The sequence below is a fragment of the Salvelinus fontinalis genome, chromosome 24, assembly GCF_029448725.1.
Source record: "Salvelinus fontinalis isolate EN_2023a chromosome 24, ASM2944872v1, whole genome shotgun sequence".
Taxonomy (NCBI): domain Eukaryota; kingdom Metazoa; phylum Chordata; class Actinopteri; order Salmoniformes; family Salmonidae; genus Salvelinus; species Salvelinus fontinalis.
This window is the reverse complement of record NC_074688.1, coordinates 16,790,120-16,810,786: the sequence shown is the minus strand read 5'-3', so window position 1 is coordinate 16,810,786 and position 20,667 is coordinate 16,790,120. Positions and strand designations below refer to the sequence as shown.

At 44.8% G+C, this 20,667-nt stretch overlaps 2 protein-coding genes across 6 annotated transcripts in view; one reads left to right on the top strand and one right to left on the bottom strand.

The window, feature by feature from the left end:
• The window catches only part of LOC129822054 (MAP/microtubule affinity-regulating kinase 4-like), a 62,744-nt gene extending 48,644 nt beyond the window's left edge, over nucleotides 1-14,100 (top strand). Inside the window, exons 13-19 of one of the 5 annotated variants that reach the window (XM_055879926.1) lie at nucleotides 763-989; nucleotides 1,822-1,928; nucleotides 3,456-3,725; nucleotides 6,192-6,274; nucleotides 7,971-8,015; nucleotides 8,275-8,323; nucleotides 11,218-14,100. In XM_055879926.1, coding sequence (XP_055735901.1) covers nucleotides 763-989; nucleotides 1,822-1,928; nucleotides 3,456-3,725; nucleotides 6,192-6,274; nucleotides 7,971-8,015; nucleotides 8,275-8,323; nucleotides 11,218-11,551 — 1,115 coding nt within the window. In that variant the 3' untranslated portion in view covers nucleotides 11,552-14,100. Of the gene's footprint in view, nucleotides 1-762; nucleotides 990-1,821; nucleotides 1,929-3,455; nucleotides 3,726-6,191; nucleotides 7,914-7,970; nucleotides 9,071-11,217 lie in introns of those variants that run through there. The other 4 variants (XM_055879925.1, XM_055879922.1, XM_055879924.1 and 1 more) reach the window with 4 other exon arrangements.
• Nucleotides 14,101-14,585: 485 nt separating this feature from the next.
• LOC129822056 (creatine kinase M-type-like) lies at nucleotides 14,586-18,337 on the bottom strand. Its single transcript, XM_055879927.1, has 8 exons — nucleotides 18,231-18,337; nucleotides 16,905-17,114; nucleotides 16,504-16,658; nucleotides 16,204-16,336; nucleotides 15,925-16,096; nucleotides 15,677-15,800; nucleotides 15,308-15,497; nucleotides 14,586-15,103 (listed from the first exon to the last, which is right to left on the bottom strand). The coding sequence occupies exons 2-8, from the start codon at nucleotides 17,092-17,094 to the stop codon at nucleotides 14,925-14,927; spliced, it is 1,143 nt and encodes a 380-aa protein (XP_055735902.1). The 5' UTR covers nucleotides 17,095-17,114; nucleotides 18,231-18,337; the 3' UTR covers nucleotides 14,586-14,924.
• Nucleotides 18,338-20,667: the final 2,330 nt, after the last annotated feature.

Genomic DNA, 20,667 nt, shown 5'->3' with positions numbered 1-20,667 from the left:
TTCCTTCGACCTCATGGCTTGACTTTTCTCTGACGTGCACTGTCAACTGTGGGACCTTATATATAGACAGGTGTGTGCTTTTCCAAATCATGTCCAATCAATTGAATTTACCGCAGGTGGACTCCAATCAAGTTGTAGAAACATCTCAAGGACGATCAATGGAAACAGGATGCACCTGAGCTCAATTTCGAGTCTCGTAGCAAAGGGTCATTATGGGGTATTGTTTGTAGATTGATGACGAAAAACATTTATTTAATCCATTTTAGAATAAGGCTGTAACGTAACAAAATGTGGAAAAGGGGAAAGGGTCTGAATACTGTCCGAATGCACTGTACATCCATTAGTGTCTGACCTAACCCATTAGTGGGTGTTTGTTTTCCAACTAGCTGTCCGTCACTACCTTTTCACTTGTGTTTTTAAATGGTTGTGAAGTAGGATTCCCCTCCGTTCTGCCAAGTTTGAGAATGTTTGCTTTGTGTGTATGAGAGTGTGAGGTCACCAGCCACCACTTTACAAGTGGGTGAGATATTCATAATTTGTACATTGCCCACTCATCTGTCAGTCTATAATATAATAGCATGCTGTTTATCCCAAACTACTTACAGTAGTCCATGCAGACATTTACATATGGGTGGCGCCAGCAGAATTCAAACCCACGATCTTGGTTTTACAAGCGCCTTGCTCTACTCTACCAACTGAACCACACAGGGCTGGACTTTGATTCTCATGTCGTATCATCTGCCCTGTTTGTCTGTTGTGCAGGCGGTCCGGCAGCACCCCCGTCCCACCCCAAGCGTAGCCCCAGCAGCGTGGCGGGGGCAGACAGGGATCTGAAGGAGGAGGGGGGGCGCATGGCGTCCCGGAAGGTCAGCAGCAGCGTGGTGGGCAGCCGCTCCATCCAGCCCCCCTCCAGCCCCATGGTCAGCAGCGCCAACAACCCCAACAAGTCAGAGATCCCCGACCGCCGCAAGGAGATTATCACGGCCACGGTGAACACGCACGCACACACATACAGATAGGCCGTGTTCCAGGCTGACTACATGTCTGCAAACCACATATAATAGAGTTATCTGATGCCAGACTGCGCCTTCAAAGGCGTGCCACACAACCATTGGTTGATGCAATGCAATGTGTGTAATGCAGTCGGCTTACAACACGACCTTACAAATAATTGTACATTATAAACACACACGCACACACACAGGAAAAAGAAGGGTTAACACCATCAAGAGACAATGTTACAAGAGGTTAATGAAACTAAGACCAGTGTGCTGGGGAATGAACCAATAACACTTCGAATAGAGAATCTACAGATTCATGCTCAACTAAGATGTGGACAGAGAATAGAGATTCAACGCCAGCATATAGGGAGTCAATATCTGCTAAATATGCGTATGTGACCAATCCGATTTGATTTGATGAACAACAACAGTGTGAACGGAGAATATGGAGATGAACCTGAGATGAACCCTTTGAAGGGCTCAGAGGCGCTCTGACAGGGTGGACTGAGAGTGACAACAAAAGTTCAACACGGATACTGTGGTTCTTTAAAGTGCACACCTTTTGACCAGGGCTCATAAGTAGTGCACTATAAAGGGAATAGGGTTCCATTTGGGATACGCCCACTGACACTGTGATGTGGGGTGTAGATGTTATCAAAGTCAGGGCTTTGAATAGACATGAACATCCCTAGCATTATGTGACCATTAGACAATGTCATTATATGGAGCAGAGGAGGGATATACAGTAGGATGGATGCCTTTCTGAATTTCACCAGATCACAGTCAATGTGTTATCTAACTCATTCTCCCTGACTTTCAGAACAACGTCCCAGCAAGTGCCATGATCCGCCGGAACACATACGTGTGCACCACGGACCGGAACAGCACAGACAGGCCCTCCCTGCTGCAGAACGGCAAGGAGAACAGGTGAGCAGAGCGTTTGGGTTTCGTGTTTGTGTTTGAGTGTTGCACATGTGCTTCTACATTTGTTGAGTCCTTGAGTATAATATCAGGGATACATTGACTTTCTCAGCATTATGTGTGCCTACATAACCTGTGTGTTCTGACTGTACTGTGGTGGTGTGTTTGTGTGTGTGTACAACATTCATTACGTCTCTTGACTAGGAGATAAAGAGCTTACCGCTGTGTGCCAGAAGGGGGTGGTTATCATGTGACCTAAAGTCCCAGCTCAGGGCCACGTGGACTGGGGGAGGGAGGGGGTTGGAGATAGAGGGGGAAAGCGGGGAGATGGCAGTGTCCCAGCTTGACCAGCAAGCGCCTTCTAGGCCCTGTCAATGCAATGCCACGATAGATGGGCTGACGGGACACATACGTGCTAGAGCGCACACACACAGTGCAGCCGCACAAACAAATAAACCGCTGCACACACACAATGATAAAATACACAAACCAACACACTTGGAAACAGATACAAATAATAATGTTCATATAAACAAATGCATGCAGTCGTACAATTACATGATATAGACAGAAATACATTACACAGAAATACATTACAGAGAAATACATTGTCATAGTGATCATGCATTACATTCTACACATGTTTAGTTCCTGCCCCTGGTCTCTTTTGCTTTGGGGCTCAGGTTGAGGGTAAATGATTGTGCTCTGAAACGGCTGCAAATCAACCAAAGGACTCTAATGTGTCTGCCCTACTTGGCCCCTCTCCCTGTGGGTGTGTGTCTGTCTATCAGAGCTCTGGTTATTTAGAGCGTTAAGTGAAGCGGCCCCAGGCCAACAGGGGCTAAGCCAGCCTAGCTAACCCAGCCATTCAGGGAGAACTGTAGGGAGCGGGCCAAGGGGACGAGGGGAGGAGGAGCTCTGCCAAGTGGATGAAAGGATGCAGGGTTAAGGGGGCATGGGGAAGGAGAGGTGGCTACTGCTGGACGTCCACACGCCAGCCACACTTCTCCAAGCAGATGGCTGAGATCTTCATTTTCAGTCTGTCACTCTCCCTCAAGCCCTCTCTCACCCTCTCTCTCTTTCTCTCTCTCTCTTTCTCTCTCTTTCTATTTCTATGCTCACTTTTCTTTTCTCACTCTTTACCAGCATACAAGTCACACCCCTCCCACATCCCCCTTTCCAGTCTGTCCTTCCCTCCTCCTCCCTGATCCCCATCTCCCCCTCACACTCTGTTTCCACCAAAAGCCCAGTTCTGATTTGGCCTCACCACCTTACCTCTGCTGAAAACCAACACAAGTGGAAGCTCCTACCCTGTAATTGTTCACCATCCCTCTGCCTTAACGCTCAACTAACTCCCGCTAAAGCCTTTCTGGGTCAGATCCTTTGTCTCAACCGATGCATTAGAACGATGATATGCCCGGGGTTATCATACATTATGGACTGATCACCTCACTGTTAATGGTTGAGTGATGGATGAATGTGATGCTGATCTGATTGTTTTGTCCTTTCTGGTCTCTCTCTCTCCTCTCTCAGCTCCATTTCCCACCGGCTGCCCCCGGCCTCGCCCTCTACCCACAGCATCGCTGGGGCCTCGGGGACCTCCTCCTCCGCGGGCTCCCGCCTCACCCGGGGCTCAAGCATCCGCAGCACCTTCCACGGTGGCCAGCTGAGGGACCGGCGGCCTCCCTCCCACGCCCCTCCCACCTCCCCCACCCTGTCCCACGACGCCAGCCCCTTGCCCCACGCACGTACCCGCGCCACCTCCAACCTGTTCAGCAAGCTCACCTCCAAGCTCACCCGCAGGTAAGAGGAGAGTGAAGGGAGTGTGAGGAAGCCCTGAGCTTTAGCCCCCCAGTATAGTGATGACAACAATTCTAGGCGAGTCCATAGTGAGGGTAGAATTCATAGCTTGAAGGAAATTCAGTAGAAACATTAGAAGTGTAAGCAATCCTAGTCTAAACAGCTGAAAGGGACAGGCAGTGTGCAATTTGGAGGATTCTAATAGATGTTAGTTCTAATTATACGATGCTGCGCGCGCCATTGTAAAATTGAACACTCATCAGGGATAGCGACTGCCGTTTAAGCAATTAGATCAAATAAAGATCATGTACGGTCTAGCAAGGACAAGGATTACTATGAGCTTTCGCTCCTGTTACGCCCCCGTGTTATTTTACGTGTGGAAATCTGGGGAAATCTTTTTTAGCGAAGCAGATTTAAACTGCCCATCTGTGTGCACTGATGGAGACGATCAACTTTAGTTTAGATAGCAGGCCTGAAGCAAAAGTCTAAATAAATGTTGATTGAGGCATATGACCATGAAATAGCATCCTAAAGGAGACTAGCATGCAGCAGAGGCCTTGGATCCGTTCCGAAATAGACTTGGGGCTTTCCCATCTGGACCCGATATGCATAAATACATTTTTCAAATATAGAGACCCGTTCCGAACGGACCAGAGGACAACTAGTCTGTATAGACCTGGTTGGACCCAGACCTGGTCAGATCCGAGTGAGGGAAGAAAATTCCATTTTTAAGCTACTTTATTAACCGGAATTGATAAAGCGCGAGGTAGAAAGAGGTGACGCTCAGGGGCCGTGCTGTGTATGTAAGCTACTGTGAGTGGGAGCGAGTGACACGGGAACAGGGAGGAGGGAGGGAGAGACGAGAGACCGCAACCTACCAAGCCAACTCGTGCTATAGTAGATTAATAGCTGCCATAGCTAGGTGATTTATCATCCAATATGATTACGTAGTAACTGTCTTGACTGCATCAAACCATGAGAAGCTAGTTAAGCTAGCAGCTAGCTAGCTAGGCTAATTGATGCAGCGTGCTCTTTCTCGTCCTACAGCTACAAACAACAACAACACCATTCAGAATATAAAGTAGCAGTCTATCTGTTGGCTCTTGGTCGTTGTAGCTTATCCTTCTCTTTTAACTTTAAATTCCATCATTTTAATTCCACCTTCCATTGATTAGATATCTCCTGACCATGGTCCCACACAGAGTCTCTATGACTATAGCCTATTGCCGCTTTGATGACTTGTGATTGACCAACAACCAGCTACGCGCCACTCTTGAAAAGCAAAGAGTAGCAGCATAAATTCTAAACTTCTCTCTCTCTCTCTCTCTCTACTGCAGCAGTCGCGTTTGGATCTGTACGGGTCCTTCAGGACAAGTCAGTTAAAAGTACACATACCTGTGACAATCAGATCAGACCTGTGTCATTATTTAGAATTCTGGATCCAGAACCGCTCTGGTACTGGATTGGGTCTCGGATATTCGGATCTGTGAAGACCTCTAGGGTGTAGGCTACTGTGTTAGATAGTGTGTTAAGGAAAAGCCAGTTATTCTACTGTAGAGGAGAGCACACAAAGCCCAAGACAGGGGACAGTGACTAGCAGTGATAATTGGAACCCTTCCTCAATATGGAGGACATTCGTCTCAGCCCTAGAGACATAGTGGAGTCAGTAAGGTGTGTGTGTGTCTGGCCATCGGTACTCAGACATACACTGCTGGAGGGTCCGAAATGCTTCTGACGTCCCCCTCTCTCACTCCCTCCTTAATCTGCATTGACTTTCCTCAGGCTTACTTCCTCCTCTATTAACAACAGGCTTCAAACCCCCCACTTACCCAGTTCACATCTCCCTACTACTCTCTCTCTCTCTCTCTCTCTCTCTCTCACTCTCTCTCCCTCTCTCTCTCTCTCTTTCTCTTTCTCTCTCTCTCTCTCTCAACCCCCCCACTTACCCAGTTCACATCTCCCTACTACTCTCTCTCTCTCTCTCTCTCTCTCTCTCTCTCACTCTCTCTCTCCCTCTCTCTCTTTCTCTTTCTCTCTCTCTCTCAAACCCCCCACTTACCCAGTTCACATCTCCTTACTTCTCTCTCTCTCTCAAACTTTCTCTCTTTCTCTCTCTCTTTCTCTTTCTCTTTCTCTCTCTCTTTCTCTTTCTCTCTCTCTCTCTCAAACCCCCCACTTACCCAGTTCACATCTCCCTACTTCTCTCTCTCTCTCACACTCTCTCTCTCTTTCTCTCTCTCTCTCGCTCGGTCTTGGCTGTTTTTTGGGGAAGTGCTTCATGTTTCTGTTTCTTAACTACTTTACTTTTCCTTGTTAACTTTACTTTTCCTTGTTAACTTTACTTTTCCTTGCCAATCAGCTGCAATCTTTTATCCTTCTTTTCCCCCTTTATCCATATCTCTTTCTCTCTGTCTTTCTTTCTTTGTCTCTCTATTTTTCTTCCTTGTTTCTCTCTCTTCTTCCTTGTAGGGTCAATCTTGACCCCTCTAAGCGTCCAAACTCAAACAAGTCCGTCTCGGGCTGCACTCTTCCGCAGGGATCAAAAACAGTTAGTAAGTTCTTCTTCCCATGTTTCTGGCTCCTTCTCTCTGTCTGCCTGTCAGTCTGTCTGTCTGCCTGCTTGTCTGCCAGCACCTCCAACCCCTCGCCCACTCCCCTCTCATTCACAGTCTGTGCGCTGTGTCTGTTGTCTGAGTTCAGTACAAGAGCGCGCCCTAGAGGCCACAGGTGACACAGCATACCCTTGACAACAACAGAACAACAGCCAGCAATAACCCTGCTTTCCAAAGGCTTTTAAAATGCGCACACGCTTGTAGTACTTGATGTAGGAGCAGTTTGGGATCCCCTATACATTCTTCTTGTATTTTCAGTTCATGTAAAGGCAGTTGGTTAATGGATGTGTTGTTGTATAGATATCTACCAAATGATTGTGGCAATAAAAAAAATAATACATGATTGGACATGAAACATTTCTTTATTCTTATCTTTGAAAGTCAAATCAAAGGGGTCTGATGTGGCTTTGGACTCTACGGGCTGTTCTTTACCTTAAAGCTTACCCTAAAGCTTCAGGGTGCACCTCACCCTGATGACGTCTTCACTCATTGTGCCGTCCAGTTGTACTTTTTAACGCGATTGTAAGACGGTGACTCATTTAATGAGCTCCATATATTCCTTGTGTTGTTAAAATGTTACCAGTCCCAGAGCCAGTACTGTGAAGCTGTTTCAGTGTTTTTGATTTAGCCAACCTCCCTCTTTGCCACACAAGACAACACTATCACAAGGCCAAGGAGATTCAGATTGGAGGGGGTGGTGTTTTTTTTTTTTAAGGAGCTGCTGCCATGCGTCCTTAGCATCGCTGACACTTCAAAGCAGGATTAGTTGCGTAATAGAGCCTTTATCCCCCTCTTAACGGGATCCTCTTCACAGTCCCAGCCAGAGGCACAGGCTTGTCAGTCCTTATCCCTCCACTCCACTCACCATGGACCACTCACTCCCTCTCTCCCAGAGAGATTTGACCCAACGTGGCAGCCCAGACACTATCCCCACTTGCAGGTTTGTTTTAAGACACTCTACAGCTCAGATTTTTCCCCTATCCTGTTAGATGGAGATTTTATAGAAGGAAAGCTCTAGTCCTTTCAAGACACACCCAGTTCCTGGGATGGCATTTGGGTTGGTCAGGCTGGTGGAGACGGCATTTGAAATGGGAAGGTTGCGAACATGACAACACTCTTTGTGGTGCTTGAACAGCAGCGCCCCCTTGTGTGTGTTAGATGGATGTGTAATGGGACATCTCAAAAGCTGACCATACTTTAGTGGTAGTAGTCATTGGGCAAACACTATGTGCTTTCATTATGCTTTTTGTTAAAATGTTCGAATAAATGTTCTACAAACCCTGGTAAAATCCATCACAGCACACGTAAGAATTGTCCAGTTATGTCATGCAACGCAAGCAGCAGCAGCTTTCTAGTCTCTTGGATGACACCCAAACCTGCCCTGAGCCCTTCCTCTAAAAAACATTCCTAGTGTGGCTTCAAAGTGTATATTTTGTTTTATTTGTTTATTTTATTTCATATGACTTCCGTGCATTTCGGAAGGTTGATGTCACTCTGTCTTTGAGTTGTTGGTGTTGTGGTTATTTCTCTATTGGCTGTTGTTGAGGGAAGGATTGGAACAGGAAGTGGAGGGAACAAGGGATATTTCACTGTTGGCTGATTCATTCCTAACACGCAGTTTTGTCTTCCTCTTGAGGGTCACAGACGAACCTGAGAGAATCTGCAGATCTCCGGTCACAAGGTGAGTGTCTACAATACAGTATGTCTCACTGTGATGAGAAACGATTTAATTACAGGCCCAAGATTAGTTTCCCCAAACCCAGTTGTAACCACATTCGTTATGATCACACAATGCGAAACTGAACCCAGACCAGTTAGATAGTTGTGCTATCAATCAAAGACTTTCTGTATCACTCCATGTCTGCCCACCATTGGGCAGTATGACAGCTCCAGGACCAGTAGTTACTAAAGGCATTTCTATTCTCTCCCTCACACTGTAGCCTCGGCTGCACAGTCTCTGGTCAGACAGTCTCTGGTTAAAACCAGCAGGTAAAGCTCAGAGCATGGGTCAATGCAGCATTAGCTCTAAATACCCTTGGTGTGACTCGTAGATAGTAGATGTGGTACTCTGTGCTAGATGCCTGTGAGTGACTGCCTCTCTAATTATTTTCTGACGTAGGGTCCTTCTGTGTGTTTTATCAAGTAGGTTCCCTCAGTGTAATAACAACTTCAATCCCCATCCATTGACATGAACCTCATTCTCACTTACTCAAACGGTTTTAATAAATTAATAAATACCCATAATTATGTAGACATGCAGAATACACAGAGCTTCCACTTGTTTCCAAGAGTAGTACTAGTACTAGTGTGTGGTATTCTGGCTATGTCCACCGTTAAACCTACACCTACTTACCCAGCAGATGTGTTTTTGCTAGCTTGTGACCGAGCAAAGTAAAATGCCACCGCAAGCTGATTCTGTGACCCACCAGGATAGCATTCCAAAGAAAAATGTCTGCTTTGAAATGTAAATCAATGCCAACTTTAATTAGCTGTGCATACCACCAGGGCTGGGCTCAATTCCATTTCAATTGCAGTCAGGGAGTACACTGAATTTCCAATTCTCTTCAATGCTTTTCAATGAGGGAAATTAGGAAATAGAATTGGAATTTGGTTTACTTTCTGAATGGACTGGATTTAAATGGATTTTACCACATCTCTGCAAACCACAGAGACCTCCAGAAATAACTATATAATGACCTGAATATATATATATATATATATATATATATATATATATATATATATATATATATATATATATATATATATATATATATACTACCGTTCAAAAGTTTGGGGTCACTTAGAAATGTCCTTGTTTTCCATGAAAACGTACATGAAATGAGTTGCAAAATGAATAGGAAATATAGTCAAGACGTTGGATTTTTAATTGAAATAATAATTTTGTTCTTCAAACTTTGCTTTCATAAAATAATCCTTTATTTGCAGCAATTACAGGCTTGCAGACCTTACCTCAATTTGTTGAGGTAATCTGAAGAGATTTCACCCCATGCTTCCTGAAGCACCTCCCATAAATTGGATTGGTTTGATGGGTACTTCTTACATACCATATGGTCAAACTACTCCCACAACAGCTCAATAGGGTTGAGATCCGGTGACTGCTGGCCACTCCATTATAGACAGAATACCAGCTGACTGCTTCTTCCCTAAATAGTTATTGCATAGTTTGGATTGTGTCATGCTTTGGGTCATTGTCCTGTTGTAGGACGAAATTGGGTCATATTAAGCACCGTCCACAGGGCGTTGCAGAATGGAGTGATAGCCTTCCTTCTTCAAGATCCCTTTTACCCTGTATAAATCACCCGCTTTACCACAACCAAAGCACCCCCAGACCATCACATTGCCTCCACCGTGCTTAACAGATGGTGTCAAGCACTCCTCCAGCATCTTGAAATTTTTTCTGCGTCTCACGAATGTTCTTCTTTGTGATCCGAACACCTCAAACTTGGATTCGTCTGTCCATAACACTTTTTTCTAATCTTCCTCTCTCCAATGTCTGTGTTCTTTTGCCCATCTTAATATTTTCTTTTTGTCTCTTCACTGTTGATGTTGAGACTGGTGTTTTGTGGCTACTATTTAATGAAGCTGCCAGTTGAGGACTTGTGAGGCGTCTGTTTCTCAAACTAGACACTCTAATGTACTTGTCCTCTTGCTCAGTTGTGCACCGATGCCTCCCACTCCTCTTTCTATTTTGGTTAGAGCCAGTTTGCCCTGTTCTGTGAAGGGAGTAGTACACATTGTTGTATGAGATCTTCAGTTTCTTGGCAATTTCTCGCTTAGAATAGCCTTAATTTCTTAGAATAAGAATAGACTGACGAGTTTCAGAAGAAAGTGCTTTGTTTCTGGCCATTTTCAGACTGTAATCGAAACCACAAATGCTGATGCTCAACTAGTCTAAAGAAGGCCAGTTTTATTGCTTCTTTAATCAGAACAACAGTTTTCAGCTGTGCTAACATAATTGCAAAAGGGTTTTCTAATGATCTACTAGCCTTTTAAAATGATAAACTTGGATTAGCTAACACAACGTGCCATTGGAACACAGGAGTGATGGTTGCTGATAATGGGCCTCTGTACGCCTATGTAGATATTCCATAAAAAATCAGCCGTTTCCAGCTACAATAGTAATTTACAACATTAACAACATCTACACTGTATTTCTGATCAATTTGATGTTATTTTAATGGACAGAATATGTGCTTTTCTTTCAAAAACAAGGACATTTCTAAGTGACCCCAAACTTTTGAACAGTAGTGTGTGTGTATATATATATATATATATATATGCATACAGTTCAGATCATTGAGTGGGGCATGACTGTAGCCTGGTCTAATGAATGAGATATAATGGTGCAGCATCATTTAGAATGTTGTTGCCTTGAAGAACAAGCGTGTCCTCAAAAAGGTAAAATTGTGTTGTTATCTTGCCTAACTTGTGTTGCTTCCTAACATTCCATTTTATTGCACTGCGGTATCCTCTGAATTGAACCACAGATTTATTTTTCTAGAATTGTCTAATTTGTGGCATGATTTTAAGATGGTAGTGCAACTTGTGTGTGTTGTGGATGCTACATCCACTCTTCAGTAAAGACTGTTAAAAACATTTTATATACTTTAATTTCTACTGGCCTTGTTATCTATTTTAATGCGTAATTGAGGAATGGATTTCTATTGCTATTGATGAATTAAGAGTTGTGGCTGTTAAACCAAACCCTATATGATACTAATATATTTCTCCCCTGTTCCTCTCTTCCCATCCACGTTAATGCACTTCACCCACACTCCACCTGCATCCTCTTCTCTCATTCAATCTCTCACCCCCAATCACTCCCCCACTCCCACGCTTCACCCACTTTGCCCCTGCAGTCGCCATCTACCTGGGCATCAAAAAGCGGCAGAGCCCCGGACCCCCCGATGCGGCTGGGATGTGAGGGTGCGGAGCCCGCGGGACCCGGCGGAGGTGGTGCTGGCGCTGCGCGAGGCGGCCCAGGGCTGCGGCTGCCAGGTCCACCTGGCTGGGCCCTTCCTGCTCTCCTGCACCCACGGGGCGGCCGGCTCACGTGTGGCCTTCGAGGCTGAGGTGTGCCAGCTGCCCGCCGGTCCCGCCGAGACCAGCGGCGTGCGCTTCAAACGCCTGTGGGGGGCGCCGCTCGCCTTCCGGGATATCGCCACAAAAGTGTCCAAGGATCTGGAGCTCTGAGGGCAACAGGGGGTGGGGCAGAGGGCTTCTACACTGGACAGACTGACCGAGGGGGCGGGAGAAGGAGACAGGCTGAACCCGCTACCCTCACTGCCAACCTCGCCTCACCCCCGCCAAAGACCCGCTTCTGGTACCACACGGACACGCAGGCGCACCGGCACAGACGGACCGGCCCCGCCACTCACAGACCTATGACCTATGAACCCTGCTAAGGCACCTCAATATTATGTGAATCTAGGGAGTCAAGCAGTTATTTTTTAATTCCATATTTGCAGATTAAGATATTTTTCGTCAATGTCATTATGATTATATTATATTTGTTGTCATTCCTTTTTAACAGCTGCTATTTAAAAGGTTTTTAATTTCATGGTTTTCTTTTTTTCACTTCAATGAGCAGTTGACAGACTGAATGCATATTTAAGAAACAAGGGGCCAGCCCTCTCCTAGACAGAACTCCAGGCTATAGAGCAGGGGTGTCAAACTCATTTTGCCCTGGACCCCACATTCGTTCTTCAACAAGGTCCGGACGGCAACACTGAAAATGTTATATTTCCTTGCCGTCAAAATTTGCCAAAAATAGTCTATCCACCATCATTTTTTGCATTTTTGATGCTCCCTAACTGTCTAGCTTTCATTTCATTTTTCAAGAGCAGCAGTAAATAACAGTAGCGGGGCACCGGTACAGATATACAGGGGATACCGGTACAGATATACAGGGGATACCGGTACAGATATACAGGGGATACCGGTACAGATATATAAAACAAATACTATTTTTTGGTTGTTATTTTTGTGGGGTTTTACTCAAACCCGCAGGCCAGATTGGACCCCCTCGCACATCGCAGGCCATATATTTGACACCCCTGCTATATAGGGAGACATGCTGAAATGCAGAGACGGACAAAAAAATATTGTGTAAAACAAATGCCAGACCCTTCTGCCCGTCCATCGTCTGCTCAATTCTGTAGGACCCCGTCTGCTACTCTAGCCAAGTTTCATTTTGTGTTTTGTATATATCAGAACGTTGGTTGCTAATGAGCAAGGCTGTCTGACTTCAATGTCCAAAGCGGAGTAGGTGATGACTGCTCTTCTGAGCCACTGACCTTTTGATTTTCTGCGTTTCAGCAGGTAATGTACACAAGCATTCTACACGTTCTTCTGGTAGCACTTTTGGTTTAGCAATATCACCTCTTATAATTGTATTTCCTCTTAAATGTTACAGCACATCCACAGGGCCAAGATTCATAACTTGATTTGGTGTAAGCTGTGTTTAGTATTATGTTGGGGAATATTGATTGTCACATTTCCACAATCACAATTTGGATCACTTTTTTGTATAAAATGACGCAAGATCGCATAAAAAAGAAAATTACAACAACTCCTAATTTTCTGCTTAAAAAGAAAAGGATATGATTGATCAAACAGACTATAATAACTACAGCAATGCTAGTTGAATTGCATTAAGTAGTTATGTCCATTGATTCTTTTATCTGTGGTTCCCTGGAGGATGAGTTCCGAACTGCTCCTCAACTCAGCCCTCGGCAACACTGAGCAATTGGTCAGCAAAACAGGCGTGATGTAGCCGCTTCCCTTCTGGTAGCCAATCAGACTTCTGTATTGCTGAGGGGGGTAGTTTAGAATGTGACGCTGGGTGACCTTATTGAAATTGACCCTGACACTCTTCTATAAATGAACCACGATTCCAAGCTGCTCACAATTGACCCAAGTCAGGTAGATAGTCCCTCACTCCGGCCTTGACTGTCTGTCACTGGCTTTGATTTGCACCAATATACAGTAATGATCCTTGTCGCCTGTCAGTGGGTCATAACAGCAGACATGCCAGAACATCATTACCAGTTGCTGCAGTGGGCTCTTCTAGTTTAGATCTCTCAACCATGTTTCTAGTTTCTCAGCTCAGACTGTGTTGTTGGTGTCGCTGAATGTTCCTCAACCTTCCTTGTTTTCTGAAAGTCTGTCTGGCCTTTGTAAATGGCTCAAAGATTCATCAACAGTGGATGATGTTCTCATTACAGAGTGCGCTTGTTTGTCACTGTTACACCTCTGACCATATCCGCCAGCCTGCCTACATTGGACTGCCTGCCCAACACAATAACAAACCTTCAGTTGTTTTCAAACTGCAGCATTTTACACCTTATTCATTTTGGCAAAAAGATTTATTGCACACATGTATGGCAGTAGTACATAGTAATCCATGACACTACAATGACTTCAGTTTTCCCGTTGCAAGGAATCATGGGAGATTTTAGTTGCAACAGGTGGCCACAAATGTCTTAAAATGTGAAAGCTGTGATTTTGTGCAATTTTTGGGCATCTTTGCCCAAAATAGGACCTTTCTTGCCCAACAATTCCCATATATATTGCTTAAAGCTTAGGACCATGCTTCAACAGTAGGACGTAGTAGTGCGTTTGAAGCAGTCGCTGTTATCGATTAAACGGGGTGCAAATATGGAAATGACTGACCTGCAGTCCTGCATGTCTCATAGGAAAATTGTGTTGAAGCAAAAATAAATTCTCCTTTCAAACTCTGACATTTTGGATGAAGTTTATTTTTGTTCTCACTGTGGTTGACGTGGTCTCAGTAGATTACAGGTTGGTCATATGTGTAATGGATGGTTTGGAATTCCCATTGTTAGAGCCTCTCCTGTCCATGATATATGAGACAACAGACACATTGTCACGTTCATATAAAGTGGCATTGTTTACGTCGTTACCTAGCAACCCACTACCACTATTTTTAAAACTACTAGTCTTAGCACCTATAAGTCATCATGACCACCTGCCTTCGCCTCGTGGCTATGACCACATCACAGCCATGATAAAAATTTCATAACACATGGCCTCTCGTTTTATTGCTTAATTGTACCATGGTTTTAGGGCATTTACGGGGCTGCGCTCACTGAGTTTATGTGTGTGTGTGTGTGTGCGTGCGTGCACCGTGTGTGTGCGTGCAGCAAGAATGTGTACGTGCGAGGGTGTGTGTGTGTGTTTCGAGACCATACATCAGACAGTGGGGTTGATGGTTAACTGGGGCTTGTTTTATTTGCTCAATACATTTTTACAACCAAAAAACGGATTTAAGATTTGGTGCATAAACATAGCGATGGCCCATGGCACCAGACTATGCGATGGTACTTTGTTCCCAAGATGTTACAGAAAGAACGGGACAGATGGTAAAAATTGACTGAGGAAGGAGAAAAATAAATGATGAAGAGAAAGATTGAAGGAAGGAAAAAAAGAGTTGGATCAGAGTGGAGTGTCTTTAGGAAAAGTCCAGGGAGGCAGTCTCCTGCCCGCGTGACGACAAGGCTACTCATTTTTATAATACAAAAAACTCAATAGCACAAGTGCCGCTTTACTTCTGGGCGGGGATCATGCCGTCGATGGCCTCTCCCTTCTCCAGCTTCTTCTCCATCTCCACCATGAGCTTGACACCATCCACCACCATCTGCACCTGCTGCACCTCTGAGGAGCCCAGACGATCAGCGTTGGAGATGTCGAAGATTCCACCCACGGAGGCCGTGTCCACACCACCTGCAGGCAAAGAGGTCAAAGGTGAGTCTTCATAATCCTTAACACTGGTGTTCCATGATGTACATGTCAGGTTAAATATGGCTTTACAAGTCACCTCAGAAATGCATATGTAATGGCAGTGTAATAACATGTTATGGACTATTGCTAGGTATAGTATGACTTCATGCATTAAGGCTGTAAAGAGAGTTTGAGAGAAGCTCGTACCTGTGCCGCGCTTCTGCAGACGCAGCCTGGTCAGGATCTCCTCAAACTTGGCGTGTGTGCTCAGCTTGGGCAGCTTGACGTGCACACCACCGCGCAGGCCAGTTCCCAGGTTGGAGGGGCAGGTCAGCACATAGCCGAGATGCTCGTTCCACATGAAGCCGTGGTTGTGCTTCTTGAAGACCGCCTCAATCTGCACAAGGGAGAGAAGGACAGGAGACGAGAATGTTCCAGCGAGTGCGTTTTTAGGTGAGAATAGGCAACCGAAAGGGATGTGTGTTCGACTATTGACTATAAGAAAAGCGACAAGCGATAAAGAACAATCTAGGTATTGACAGTGTGGCAGTCCTGTAGGCTCTGTGGCTAGCGTACCTTCTGCAGACCAACACAGAAACGTCTGAAGACCTCCTTCATGTTGCCTCCCTTCTCCATGGAGATGACACGCAGGTGATCCTCCTCGTTCACCCAGACCAAGAAGCTCTTGGCATCGTTGTGCCTTCAGAAAGGAGGGAGTACGTATTACATGACTGTGGGACATACTATACATTCATTATCTGGTTTAACCAATGGTATCATTTTGGTTTTGGGTATTGGTATGGGCCTGTGTCCTGGGCACTCACCAGATTCCTCTTGCGTCAGGCCAGTCACGGGCCATACCGGCGGACAGCAGCAGGGGGGAGACGGGCTTGTCAAACAAGAAGTGGTCGGCGATCAGCTGATCCTGCTCGGCATCGGTCATGGCATTCAGGGGGTAGTACTTTCCCTTGAACTCACCATCCAGTGTGGCCAGGGCTGAGGGGAGAGAGACATAAACATGAGATTGACATGGTCGTGCTCCATGGCAGCACAGCTGACCATGATTTTATAGTGCTGATTTTACTGAGGGCTCAGACACTCACCCTCGATGGACAGTTTCTCAACCATTCTGCGCTCGCCACGGCTGTTGTGGGGGGGCAGGGTGTATCCCTTGATGCTGCGTCCGGTACGCACACGGCTGGACAGGACGTAGGCGGGGTCAAGATCATCACCTCCCTGTAAACGGGGAAATGAATTATGTCGCTCTACACATGGAACTCATTCAAATGCTGTCTAGTCACCACGGTCCACTGCAGCCTTATATATTAGCTAAGAAATCAAGCTTGCAAAAGGAGCAACTCCAATGTAAAAATGTGATTGCCATGACCACTTTCTTCACTCACCTTCAGGTTCTCGAAGTTCAGGTCGGTCTTGTGCTTGTCGGTGGGCTTGTAGCCTCCGTGACGGTCGGAGATGATGGGGTCGAACATATCCTTAAAGACTTCGTAGCACTCTTCATCACCAGCAACGCAGCCGACGGTCATGATGAAGGGGTGTCCTGCAGACAGAAAGAGAATAAGTGAGAACTATTGCCACAGGAAAACTACATGTAACAGGCCCCCAACAAAGTGCACTACCAACTGTCTCATTTTTCATGCTAATAGTGTATTAGTTAATAGCACTAAGAATGTTTTGCTTTCAGGTGCCCTTATCAGCCACCAATCAGAGCAGATCAGGACATGCATATCCTGTGACCTCTCAGGGCCCTGACGAGTTTTCCTGTGTGTGTGCTTCCAAGTCTTACCAGGGTTATCCACACCGGTCTGGGTGCAGTCGTCCAGGGTGAAACCGGAGGGGGTAGACTTGCTCCTCAGCTTTTTGTACATGTCCTTGGTCAGCACCTTGGCCATGTGGTTGTTGTGCAGGGAGAGGTCTGGAAACTCCTCTACATCAGAGAATTTCATCTTGTAGTCATTGTGGCAGTTCTTCGTCATGATTGCGGCTTTCTTTAGTCCTGCAAAAAGGAGAGGGGGAAGAAGTGTGAATCTATGTAGGATGATCTGGCAGACGAAAGCCCTCCCAACTAAATATTCAAGAATGGTGAAAGAACAATATCTGGGTCCCTAACAACAAAATTGTGCCACAATTTATAAAAGAGAGCATGATGGGTTTTCAGAAAAAAATCACAAGGAACTGTCCTAGCAATGGCCTAACAATACAACCAATACCACTAAATATACCATATTTTGTGATTTGTAGTACTGAGTCTCCTAGTGTCTTATCTATCAGTCTCCTGACCCCTCCAGCCACCGCCTCATGTTTCCACGGAGAGTGACAGGTGTGATCTACGTGCTTTTATGCACTTAGCAGCAGAAGGTATTTTTAGACCAGGCCATCCACACTACACCCTCTTGCTGTGGCTATACTCTGACACTGGCATGCAAGCCACATTTCCATTCCTTCAAGGGAAACACCACCACTGGAGCCTAGTCTGGCTACCACCCCAGTAGGCGGTTCCAGAGTTGACTTGATTCATTCTCCGGTCATTAGCGCAACTGACCTTCAAATCAGAATGAATAGGATCTCAGATTAACATCTCCACTACAAACATGTTGTTGAATAATTGCGGACATGATAGAAATCACTTGCATGTATTTTCAGCAAAATATCTAAAATGACTCAGTGTCATCTATAGATCACCACTGGTAACAAATCAACCAGCCACTGTCCTGTGACTATCCCTCTTGTGACTATCCCTCCTCTACTAACAGCCGTTAGTGATCATGGCTGTTTTCAAACTAGTGGTCTCTTTTACCGACAAAACTTTTAACAAAGTTACAGTTTGCACTCAAGAGGATGACGAGTATAAACGCATAAGAAGAAGTTTAAAGAAGAAAAAAAAGTAGATCTTCCATTTTAGGAAATGCTGCAAGAAACTGAAGAGGAGTCCAATGCAAAAAAACAAGAAGAACCGATTTCAGGATTCCAAATGGTGCAGCAACGGAGAGGTTTCAATTGCCTAAAGTGTTTTTTTTTTTAATCCTCTTTTCTTTTTGTGCTCTTTTTCAGGAATTCTCCTAATTTCTACTTAAAACCCTTTTCCAGAAGCTCGCTGCCTAGTAGGTTTTACCTGCACAGGAGAAAAGAAGGAGGTAACGTTCCCGGGATCCACCAAAGCCAATATAGGAGTCACCCAACTTTGACAGGTGTTAGACCCTAGTTTATATACCCAGACCTTTGCACCCATTGGCTGGTTTGTCTCTGAATTCTCTCATTCGATTGGACAGCCACAACCCCTGATGCCCAGTTTAGTTTCTAAAAGGCATGAACTTACATCACAACACCCGATACGGTACAACAGCTGTGCCTACCCCCTGAACGGCAACGTCCCCCTCCTCCTCTGATTAGCTAGTTGAGGTGGGGGGTTGAAGGAGACAGTTGAAGTAAAGCGACAGTTGTAAAAAGACACTTTCTCCATGGACACTGTTATAAGTGTTCACACTGAGAGATTGAGGGATCCTGGGGGAACAAATAACTACTATGTCTAAAAGCGGCAGCTAAATGGCATATATTATATTACTAGTTGTGGGATTTCATGGGAGTTCTCCCCTAAGGTCATTGGAGCTCCCTCTCATTCATCTATAGTGTGTTTGGTGTGTATTCCCACCCCCTTGGTCCTAATTTGAATCAGTCCAAAAAAAGTAATATGATTTTGCATAGGAATATGGTTATGGTCCCTTGAGAGAGATGGCGAATCGGAAGAGGAGAAAGGAGAAAGCCACTTCATTGAGAATTTCATAAACAATACCTGACAATATGAACCACAAACTGGAACTGTGTGACACACTCCTCTTGGATTCAGAGCAATTGCACTTCGCAGAGGTTTTTGTTGAAGCTCATAGTCAATCAAGGCTTAATGTGATTTCACACAAGGTTTAACAATGTTAATAAGGAGACTTTTTAAAACAAGTCTTCCGCACAGTGCCACTGTGTCTCCCAGCTCAATGACTAAACAGAATGAACAAGGCCCTCACTTCAGTGTGCTGTACTTACAAATCCATGCCGGCCACCCTCTACCCTGAGCTTTTGTGCCAACCATTCTGTCAGGACAAATCTACCAAACTGTGCTAGATAATATATGCCTTCATGTCTATTTCTAGCAGCATGCCAGGGCCCTGCCAAAGAAAGATGCTGTGTCCCATGGGGTGATAGTCATAAAAGCTAGTCAAGAGCTAGTCATAACAAACACACAGATGAAGAAGAGTCTTTGGTTGGAAGGACTGAATAATATGTTTTACCTTTATTTAACTAGGCAAGTCAGTTAAGAACAATTTCTTATCTTCAATGACAGCCTGGAATCAATGGGTTAACTGCCTTGTTCAAGGGCAGAACGACAGATTTTTACCTTGTCAGCTCAGGGATTCGATCTTGCAACCTTTCGGTTACAAGTCCAACGCTCTACCCACTAGGCTACCTGCCACCCCAGGAAACCTAAGCATCTACTGTATACAACCAAAGTTTGCTGAAGCAGATTTAGAAAGGGTAAGAGTGATAGATGTTGATTGTCCAGGCCTTGTGCACAAGCCTCTTTCAGCATATATTATCAAAAGTATTATTAAGTAAAAAAATTCGGTCAAAATTCGATCTCATGTATAAAATGCACCTTACATAATACAAGAGGGAAATTGGCAAAGGGTACCAGCCAGTGGTTTTATATCAAACTATTTTGAGATGTTCAGCAGGAGTATGAGATATAGCAGGTGCCTTGTGTCTGAGATCTATTACATATCAGTAGTGCAATTACTGACAACAAAATTGTTGATGGGTGTGACGCAGACACTTCTAATCCCTCCCATTATGCAAAGTAGGGGGCAGCCAAGAGAAGCTAAGCTCAGTACTTATTGATGTGCTCAGGGGTTTTCTATTGCAACACTATTGAGGGGTTCCGGTCACAGCAATGTAATAAACAAATGTGTGAAGACTCAATGACCAGGTTAATATTTCAATGACCAAGTTCATATTTCTTAATGATGGAAGTGGAATGTGTCTCTGCAATATGTTTCAAGCTTGCTATACTCTGTGGAACAAAGCATTCTCTAAAACAGGTGTTCCCAACCTAGGGAATGCTATCCCCATAGCGGGGTGCCAACATTACATGGGGGGTGCGTTCCTTGCTTTAAGGGCAACAACAAAAAATATCACTATTGTTTATACTGATCTAAAACAAAGCATAAATAGGCACCGCTTTAGGATAGAAACAAGCGGTAAAATGCCAGAAGAACATGCGACTCTGCTGCACATGGGAATATCTTTAGTTTGTCATTATGTCATTCAGAAGCTGAACTATGACATTCCAAAGGCAAAGAGTCAAATAAATTAGACTTTGCTTGGAAAATAAACTTATGTAGTGTGACTCTGTCGCTATCAATTGATCTATTCACTTTCTGTAAAATAAAATATGTATAATTAAATTGAGGGGTTATATAAATAATCATAAAACATATTTGGTAGTGGAATATTACACTACATGACCAAAAGTATGTGGACACCTGCTCGTCGAACATCTC